General features: G+C 43.7%; 2 protein-coding genes across 5 annotated transcripts in view; one reads left to right on the top strand and one right to left on the bottom strand.

The window, feature by feature from the left end:
* Positions 1–1,568, top strand: part of hmox1b (heme oxygenase 1b) — a 2,919-nt gene extending 1,351 nt beyond the window's left edge. Inside the window, exons 4-6 of one of the 2 annotated variants that reach the window (XM_016509460.1) lie at positions 459–731; positions 808–904; positions 1,227–1,568. In XM_016509460.1, coding sequence (XP_016364946.1) covers positions 459–731; positions 808–904; positions 1,227–1,342 — 486 coding nt within the window. In that variant the 3' untranslated portion in view covers positions 1,343–1,568. Of the gene's footprint in view, positions 1–458; positions 732–807; positions 914–1,226 lie in introns of both variants that reach the window. The other variant, XM_016509459.1, reaches the window with a different exon arrangement.
* Positions 1,569–2,272: 704 nt separating this feature from the next.
* Positions 2,273–10,000, bottom strand: part of LOC107705923 (target of Myb protein 1) — an 11,770-nt gene continuing 4,042 nt past the window's right edge. The window contains exons 2-16 of one of the 3 annotated variants that reach the window (XM_016509452.1): positions 8,876–8,960; positions 8,709–8,787; positions 8,475–8,624; positions 8,266–8,400; positions 6,710–6,817; positions 5,908–6,024; positions 5,639–5,772; positions 5,501–5,555; positions 4,837–4,954; positions 4,682–4,751; positions 4,511–4,586; positions 4,369–4,422; positions 3,540–3,599; positions 3,061–3,097; positions 2,273–2,725 (exon numbers count right to left, since the gene is read on the bottom strand). In XM_016509452.1, the coding sequence (XP_016364938.1) occupies positions 2,583–2,725; positions 3,061–3,097; positions 3,540–3,599; positions 4,369–4,422; positions 4,511–4,586; positions 4,682–4,751; positions 4,837–4,954; positions 5,501–5,555; positions 5,639–5,772; positions 5,908–6,024; positions 6,710–6,817; positions 8,266–8,400; positions 8,475–8,624; positions 8,709–8,787; positions 8,876–8,960 (1,421 nt within the window). In that variant the 3' untranslated portion in view covers positions 2,273–2,582. The remainder of the gene's footprint in view (positions 2,726–3,060; positions 3,098–3,539; positions 3,600–4,368; positions 4,423–4,510; positions 4,587–4,681; positions 4,752–4,836; positions 4,955–5,500; positions 5,556–5,638; positions 5,773–5,907; positions 6,025–6,709; positions 6,818–8,265; positions 8,401–8,474; positions 8,625–8,708; positions 8,788–8,875; positions 8,961–10,000) is intronic. The other 2 variants (XM_016509453.1, XM_016509454.1) reach the window with 2 other exon arrangements.

Here is a 10,000-nt window from a genome sequence, read left to right as displayed (position 1 = left end):
CACCAGAACACTTTTTCACTGGAGGAAGCATTATTATGGATTATGGCCTCGTATTTTAAAAGCGTCTTAACGCTGGATTAGTTTCAGCTTTTGTCTTCTCCAGATGTTAACTGATGGACTGGAGTGCTGTGGATTACTTGTGGATTATTGTGATGTTTTTATCAGCTGTTTGGACTCTCGTTCTGACGGCACCCATTCACTGCAGAGCATCCATTGCTGAGACACTGATGCAATGCTACATTTCCACAAACCTGATGAAGAAACAAACTCATCCTAATCTCAGATGAACTGAGGGTGAACACATTTACAGCTCATTCTCTTATTTTGTGTGAACTATTCCTTTAATGGCTGACACTGATATCAGAGGAGCATGACTCTGAGACACTGTTAGGACGTCGTAGGTCATTCATACGCTCTGTTGTGTGAGAGTAGCGTGACTTTGCTCTGTTGTGTCTCAGGTGGGCCGAGATCACCCTGAATATCTGGTGGCTCATGCGTACACACGCTATCTGGGCGACCTGTCGGGGGGGCAGGTGCTGGGCCGCATCACGCAGAAGTCTCTCGGGCTAAAGAGCGGAGAGGGCTTGTCCTTCTTCTCGTTTCCGGCCGTCAGCAGCCCAAACCTCTTCAAGCAGCTGTACAGGAGCCGCATGAACAGCATCGAGCTGACGGAGGAGCAGCGGAGCGGTGTGCTGCAGGAGGCTGTCACTGCCTTTGAGCTCAACATCCAGGTGAGAGAGCTACGGCTCGTTACGCTCATTAATGAGTGACTGAAGAGCGCTGCTGATCGGTTTGTGTTGTGTTCAGGTGTTTAACGAGCTGCAGGACTCACTGAGCTGTGTCTCAGACACAGAGAATGAAATGAGGCAGAGACACACACAACACAAGCAGAGCACAACAGCAGCAGCAGCAGGTAAAAAAAAAACACACTCTCTCTCTCTCCCTCACACACACACACACACACACACACACACACACACACACACACACACACACACACACACACACACACACACACACACACACACACACACACACACACACACACACACACTCACTCTCTCACACACACACACACACTCCCTCACATACACTCACACACACACTCCCTCACATACACACACACTCTCTCTCACTCACTCACTCACACACACACACACACACACACACACACACTCTCTCTGGCTGAGGTCTGCAGTGTTCTAAGTGTTTGTGATGTCTCTCCTCAGATGATAAAGTGTGTGAAGCGCTGCAGAGCTCCTCGTCTCTGGTGCCGCGGTTCCTGCGGACGCTGCTCGGTGTGTTTGTGGTTCTGGCCGTCGGGGTGGTCTACGCTTTTTAAACACATTTAAACCGGTTTAATATGTCACACATTATTCAAAACTTTGAAAAACGACTCACATTTTGTAGACAAATGCTATTTAATCATGTCAATAATAAACGTGATTGCATGTTTTCAGAATTATTCAAATGTTGAAATTTCCTTACAGTCAGAATCATTTTGTAACCATGTATATATGCCTTTGTATGATTAATACTATATTTTTGTAATAAAATCTGTTTCAGCAGTCATTATAACTGAATGTTGTATTATTTCTTGGCGTGTTTCATCTCAGATATAAGTCATGGTTCTGAGTCATTAGTTTAGACCAATATCGTTTCTCTTGATTACTGTATATTAGTGTAGGAATTTATTAATTTATCCACTAATTTTCCTTGCCTAAATTATTTTTTATAGCCATATTGTAAGACCTCGCTACACAAGAATAATTTCCAGTACTGTTAACTTTTAATGTAATAGCATAAAGCTCCATTCACACCAAGGACGATAACAATAAGATTTTAATAATAATCATTCTAATAGCAGAGCGCTGTGATAAGGACACAGAGGGACAACATCGCCAGAATCACTTTAAAACATTTTGTTTTCCAGCTGAAGAGCAATAAAAACTTTGGCAGCCAATCAGAATTCATCTGACTTTATAGAGCAAGCATTTAAAGCGACAGACGACAAAACTGCAGATTGTTAATAATATACAGAACGTTATAGTTATTGTTCTTGGTGTGAACGGGTCTTAAATCTGATTCTTCAGCACATACTCAATCCTGACATGAGTTTGAGTAAATTATGGTTCGTTTGTATTTCAGAGAAGAAATACAAAACAAACCGCATTATGTACAGTTTGGCTGCTTTATGATTTGTGAGATAATCACATATGAATTACTGCTACACAACATTAACAACAGTAAAGGACACAATCGGAGACAAACGTGAACATTATAGTGCATTTAATATGATGTCGACATTCAGTCAGAGGTATAAGAGTTCTTATCTTTGTGGTTAATTTACAACATAAATTAATGCTTTTTATACTCCGTGAAAACACACATTAATACAAATTAACTTACACAGGCAACAAACAGCATACAGGTTGTTTTTTATGAGTGGTCAAAAGTTTCACACACATCCAGGGCCAAATTCAGTGTTGGAAAGAAAGCTAAAGATGAAGATGAGGCATTACTGTGGGAGTCTTCCTCACTGCATGGATGGACTCGATGAGCGTGAGGATGTGATGCGGATCTCAGAGCCTGAAGATCTGCTCGTGGTTCTGCTCCTGTGCTGCCTGTCGAGGGCTCGAGGGACTGACGCCGCCAGACGAGCTGCTCTTCATCGAGGGAAGATGATCCGCAGCTTGAGCTCTTCCTGCTAAAAACTGATCAAACTCTGGCAGCCAGAATAAAGAGGGCAGAAAACAGACGAATGAATTACAGTGTGTGTGTGTGTGTGAGTGAGAGAGAGAGAGAGAGAGAGAGTGTGTGTGTGTGTGTGAATGTGTGAGTGAGAGAGTGTGTGTGAGTGAGAGAGTGTGTGTGTGTGATTGAGTGTGTGAGTGAGAGAGTGTGTGTGAGTATGTGTGTGTGTGTATGAGTGTGTGTGTGTATGATTGTGTGTGTGTGTGTGTGTGTGTCTGTGTGAGTGAGTGAGTGTATGTGTGTGTGTATGAGTGTGTGTGAGTGTGAATCAGATATCATGAGTAGTAAACATCAGCAGACGCTCACCATCACTGGTCACACCCTCACTGTCATCAACATCAGGCTGAAAAACATCATCCATGATAAACATTAAACCAGCGGTATGTGAATATGACATCTTCATTTCAATATGTTCACGTGAATGGCGTCCATTTATCATCATAAATATAATTATTTAGCTTTTTTTGTATTTGTTATGGCAGATAATGAATCAGGAGAGATAAATCGTAGCAGATGTCACTGAATGTGCTCTGCATTACAGCACGCAGTATTCAGTGCAGTGAGCGCTGCTGTATTCTCTGCATACAGACACACACTGTGCACACTGCACAGCACACGAGCTGCATACTGCAGGAACAGAGTAGAGTGTGGTAGTGTCATGAGTGTAACGCTGCAGTGTGCGCAGTGCTGTGACTCCAGCAGAAGGCGCTGCTGCTCAGCGTTACGCTCACATGAACCGATCTGAGTGTGAAGTGTGTTAAAGCAGGGACTAAAACTCTCTTTACCATCTCAGCAGACAACCACCTCTCTATTTCATCCATGGCTGAGCTGTGTGGAGCTGGAGCCTAACACGACAAAAACACCACAAACATTCCTTACAAACAGGAAACAACACAAGATCTCTCGCGATTGTCACATTTTGATCATCTGTGATCCAGTGATGATGTTAGAGCTGACTGCAAATTTAAATAGCATCCATTCATCCATCAGCACATGCAAATCATACAGATTATACAGACATCTGACCATCAGTGTTCAACTGTCACCTGAAGACCTGAAAAATGAAAATGAGCTGTAAATGTGTTCACCCTCAGTTCATCTAAGATTAGGATGAGTTTGTTTCTTCATCAGGTTTGTAGAAATGTAGCATTGCATCAGTGTCTCAGCAATGGATGTTTCAGCTTTTGTCTTCTCCAGATGTTAACTGATGGACTGGAGTGCTGTGGATTACTTGTGGATTATTGTGATGTTTTTATCAGCTGTTTGGACTCTCATTCTGACGGCACCCATTCACTGCAGAGCATCCATTGCTGAGACACTGATGCAATGCTACATTTCTACAAATCTGATGAAGAAACAAACTCATCCTGATCTCAGATGAACTGAGGGTGAACACATTTTAATTTTGTGTGAACGATTCTTTAAATCAACCCCACAAACCTCATTTCACACCAGATGCAAATAAATGCAAAGCATCATTCTAGATAAAATCTGAAGGTTCTACATTTACATAAGCTGTTCTGTGATTTAACATGTTTTTTCTGATATTTGCTGCAGTTTGTATCTCATTGAATCAGGTGTAGCGACGACTCCAGTGACGTCACTGAAACCCACCAGAGCCTCGCTGTAAATCCACTGAGACTGACGGACCCAGTCGCTCTCAGAGCCCTTCACACACACAAACACACTCCAGCATGTCAAACACAGTAATGTACACGCGTGATCAGTGTGATAAGAGGCACACGTGTGTACTGACCCCTGCCGTGACCTGCAGACGCGTGTCCAGAGCTTCAGCCAGACCCTCCACAGCGCCGGGATCCTCGTACCGCACACTGCACACACACACACACACACACACAGCATCAGATCTCACTTCACCTGAGCTCTAGGAGAAGACACTCTCATCAGATGATCGTCAAACACAAACCTCTTCCTCTGTTCGGCCAGAGAGCTGCTCCTCGTCTGAGCAAACATGTCAAACTCTTCATCTTCAAGCGCTGAGACACACACACACACACACACAGTTCACAGGTCCATCATCTCTTACAATTAATCAAACCGCAAAAACTGGATCTCTCTCACCTGAGCTGCTTGTGCGGTGGGATGCAGGGCGGGGCTCCTGTTGATTGACAGCTGGGAGTGTGTTCTGATTGGGTGATGGAGACTCAGGCCTGAGGTCAATAAGGTTTTCTGTCCCAGTCTGGTCACAGAAATACAATCACCATGAAATCATTAGAAATGTGGATCAGTGTGTATACAGTATGTGCAGAAATACAGATATGCAGTCATTTAATTATGAACCAATCTTCATCCTGTAGATGTTTTTGTAAAACAGCATTAGCAAGATTTTTAAGCACAAATTTAAGACTTTTAAAGACTTTTTAAGGACCCACAGAATCCCTGAAGATATTTACGCCGTGAGTGCTGAGTAGCTCCGCCCACAGTGAAATCTCATTGGTCCAAATCACGCTGCACATGTATATGGAGCGCAACAGTCGGTGCCACAAGTGAAAACTCATTTATTTTATTATCATTTATTTTGATATAGTTTGTAATGTTGTGATTTTCCTTGTAGCTGGTTGCTTTGGTTCATGGCTCATAACTCTTTAACAAAGACTTTTTAAAAATCCCTATGGGAAAATGAATGGAAAAAATACTTTGTGAAGCAGAGCTGCTGGAAATGTGGGCGGCACTATATAACATCAGACATGTTCTGATCGGCTGAGTCAGACAGATGAAGGTTTACCTGCGACTCCTGCTGTTCTTCTGCGTTTGATCTCTGCATGTTCAACCTGTCAAACCTTTAACCAGAGACAGAGAAGAGGCGTGTTAGTGTAGAGCTGGACGCAGCACTGGACGAGCCTCACACTGCAGCCTCACTGACCTCTCATAGCGGATGAACGCATTGTTGAGATCATCATTGACCAGCAGAAGTTCCCCGATCATCTCGTCCTCAGATAGATTGGGAATCAACTCCACGACCCTCTGCTGCATCTGCTTACACACCGAATACAGCTGCTGCTCTCTCACACACACACACACACACACACACGTGACTTGATGACATATGTATGACCATGGTAAAACACACGCACTATAACGCAGCCTAACACACACACTCACACACACACACACACACACACACACACACACCTGCAGCAGTTCTGCGTCTGATGCTGATGTTTCTCCAGGTTTGACGTGATTCAGCATCTCAGTCATGATGCTCAGATTTCCTTTGACCAGATCCAGTTCAGATCTCAGCTTCCGCTTCTGGAGGAAAGCAGTCAGAACACACACACACACACACACACAAACACCGACCACCTCAAACCTCAAACCACACACCCTTGACCTCTGACCTTTAACCCCTGACCTTGCCTTTTCATTACCCTGCTTCTGGTCAGACGGGATGCATTTCTCATTTCTGACAGTAAATCTTGGTGTAAGTTTTTTTACTGGCATATTAATACATGCCTTACAGATTCATCTGAGTGGAACATGAGTAATAGTGTGCTATAATTTTAGGTCTACTGTTTATAAATGGTCGACAGTTTTACTAGCTATTGCCGTCCTCCACATGAAGTGAGATTATCTAGAGTCACTGCCACCACTCTTTCATGAGAACAGATTTGTGTTATTTTCAGCATAGCCTAGTAAAACATGCGTAACATTACGACTTGGACTAAGATACTAAGATGGAATGAAAATAATACACACTGTTGGGATAGATGGCAGATATGTGATATCTTAATACCTCATGGGGCATGTAAACTGTATAAATGCGTTTATAGTCAGTAAGTTGTTGAATTGTCATTTAAATTAAACAATTATTTTCTGTATTTTTACTGTTCATTTTATAAGAATTACTCTGTATCTCTACATTGTGTAAATTTCAATGATGACATTCTCATTCAAATATCAACCATCTGGTTTTTTAATAATGTGCCTCATGTACCTCCTCAGGTGACGCAGGGCTCCGCTGTCCTTCTGATTGTGTCGCTGGTGACGAGCTACTCTGAGACGGGGACACGGATGAGGAAGACACCCCGTTTTCCGGAATACTCTGAGAGAAATGATGAAGAATGGAGAGAAAGCATGTTAAAGACATCATTCTGTCATCATTTACCCAGCCTGATGTCATTCCGACCCATATTCAGTAGGACACAATAGAAGACGTTTATCAGAATGTTCATGCTGCTCTTCAGTGAAACGCTTTCAATGCTCTTATGCATTACTGCATAATCACTTCTAAAAATCATTCAAATTCAGAACAGTTTGTGAATCAGTTCGGACGAGTCACTGAAAACAGACAAACTGAGATATTAAAAACTGACTCAAAAAACTATTTACTCACAAATCACAATAGTTAACAAGCAAGTTTTACTCTAGACAAGAGCAATTTCTAGCAGATGAAACATTTTAGAGCACAGCACTAGAATTCATGTACTAAAAACTATACACTATATGGACAGAAGTACACAGCTCTTTATTATTGAATTCATTCATCCCTGTTAGATATTCTATGGTCAACTGTAAGCGGTATAATTGGAAAGTGGAAGCGTTTAGGAACTCAGCCATGAACCGGAAAACTGCAGAAAGTGCTGAGGCTCTGGGTGTGTAAAAATTGCCAATGCTCGGCTGTTTCCATAGCTGAAGAGCTCCAAACTTGCACTGGCGGGAGCTTCATGGATGGGTTTCCATGGCCGAGCAGCTGCATGCGAGCCAAGCGTGGGAGGGAGTGTGTAAAGCACACACACACTGGACTCTGGAGCAGTGGAAACCTGTTCTGTGCAGTGACAGTCTGATGGGAGAGTCAGGAGATGCCAGGAGAACGTTACATTCCTGACTGCATTGTGCCGACTGTAAAGTTTGCTGGAGGAGGGATAATGGTGTGGGGCTGTTTTTCAGGAGTTGGGCATCTTACTTCCATTGAAGGGAAATCTAAATGCTTCAGAATATCAAGTAGACAAGTGTGCCCCAGTGCACAAAGTAAGGACCATACCATAAAGACATGGTTGGATGAGTTTGGTGTGGAAGAGCCCTGAACTCAATCCCATCCAACACCTTTGGGCTGAACTGGAACGGAGATTGTGAACCAGGCCTTCTCGTCCAACGTCAGTGCCTGGCTTCGCAAATGCTCTACTGCATGAATGGGCAAGAACTCCCACAGAAACACTCCGGAATCTTACAGAAATCCTTACTAGAAGAGTGGAAGCTGTTATAGCTGATTAGCTCCATATTAATGTCTACATTAATGTCTATATATTTAGAATAGTCCTTGTTGGTTTAATGTTCAGGAGTCCCAATATTTCTGTCCACATAGTGTATACCCTGGACAATGAAAATCTTGGATTTATTCATTTCCATGACGTTTCCAGATCTGGAAGATGTTAGACAGGACTAAAAAGAGCAGAGTTTTACTCCACACCAGAGTTTATGTTCTGGCTCATGTGAGTGCTCAACCAGTGGATCACCATCACTAACTAACACTGTGTATTCTGTGAGCTTTACCCTGTTAGGCGTGTGGATGGGCGAGAGAGAGTCCAGATCCGTCATGGGGAACTCCAGGCCTCTCCGCCGCAGATCCTCATAGACGTTCACCACTCCAGACAGAGACGGATTGTTCCGGAAGGCATCGGCCCACGCCTGCAACACAGAGACAAACGTCAAACCTCGCCGGAGCCACTGCATGAATCAGAGCTGCGGTGAGAGCGCTTCACCTGGATGAGACTCAGGACTCTGTCGTGAAGGATCATGGGAGGGTTGTTTTTGGGCAGAATCGCTCTGACCAGAACGCCCTCCACAAACTCCAGAGAACAGATGTACACATGGAAACGATGGCCACAGTTCTTCACGCACGTCTCAAGAACCTGGAACACAGAACAACACTAACAACACAACACGCTATGAAACACACACGCTCCTGTAGAGGAAGTGATGTCACAGACACTCACGGTCAGAGCCAGCATCACCTCCCTGAAGTTCTTATTACCCACAATCCTCTTCTTTAAAGCTTTCACTGCATCTTTGGGTCTGGAAAACAACACAAGCATTCAGACGACAGAGAACGAGCCAGTGAGCGTATCTGGTGTATCTGCAGTAAGTGTGAGTGATGCAGCACCCGTCATCCGTCTCGTTGATGATGTCACAGATCTCCAGGTTCAGGCTCCAGTCCTCCGTCTGAAGAGCAGCACTGGTGGCTTTCTCTGACACACAAACCGACATCAAGATGATTCATTTCATATGAAAAATAGATATGCAAAATATAAATTCATAAAAATGCAGAAATTATTCCACACATCACAGAATAATGAGATGTCACACCGCAGTCATGTTTTTATTGATCTATTAGGGAGTAAAACTATCTGTCATCTGTGTGTCTGTCGTCTGCGTGTCTGTCTATCTGTTGTCTGTCTGTCATCTGTGTGTCTGTCGTCTGTGTCTGTCATCTGTGTGTCTGTCATCTGTGTGTCTGTCGTCTGCGTGTCTGTCTATCTGTTGTCTTTCTGTCGTCTGTGTGTGTCGTCTATCTGTCATCTGTGTGTCTGTCATCTGTCTGTCTATCTGTTGTCTGTCTGTCATCTGTCTGTTGTCTGTCTGTCGTCTGTCATCTGTCTGTTGTCTGCATGTCTGTCTGTCATCTATCTGTCGTCTGTCTATCTGTCGTCTGTCTGTCATCTGTGTGTCTGTCATCTGTCTGCCGTCTGTTTGTCATCTGTGTGTCTATCTGTCAGTCTGTCACCTGTGTGTCTGTCGTCTGTCATCTGTCTGTTGTCTGCGTGTCTGTCTGTCATCTATCTGTCGTCTGTCTATCTGTCGTCTGTCTGTCATCTGTGTGTCTGTCTATCTGTCTGCCGTCTGTCTGTCATCTGTGTGTCTGTCGTCTGTCTGTCATCTGTGTGTCTGTCGTCTGTCTGCCATCTGTCTGTCATCTGTGTGTCTGTCGTCTGTCTGTCTATCTGTCACCTGTGTGTCTGTCTATCTGTCGTCTGTCTGTCTATCTGTGTGTCGCCTCACAGAGGAAAGCTTGATGATGTCAGGAGAAACCTGACCTTAAATAATGACACACCGATCCAGCTTATTCTTTACATTAGAGCGGCGGTCATTAGTAACTGTAATGCGTCTCATCCGCAGGTTATGGTGAGAGTAACCCTAACTCCAGTTATTTTTGCTGTACATCTTGTTATGCGGCTCAGTATTGCAAACTGGTATTTCTTACCATATTATTTTGATTAATTAATCAAAA

Source organism: Sinocyclocheilus rhinocerous, unplaced genomic scaffold, assembly GCF_001515625.1.
Source record: "Sinocyclocheilus rhinocerous isolate Xijiao unplaced genomic scaffold, SAMN03320098_v1.1 scaffold1615, whole genome shotgun sequence".
Taxonomy (NCBI): Eukaryota; Metazoa; Chordata; class Actinopteri; order Cypriniformes; family Cyprinidae; genus Sinocyclocheilus; species Sinocyclocheilus rhinocerous.
The sequence above is the reverse complement of the archived record's forward strand: the minus strand, read 5'-3'. Positions and strand labels throughout refer to the sequence as shown.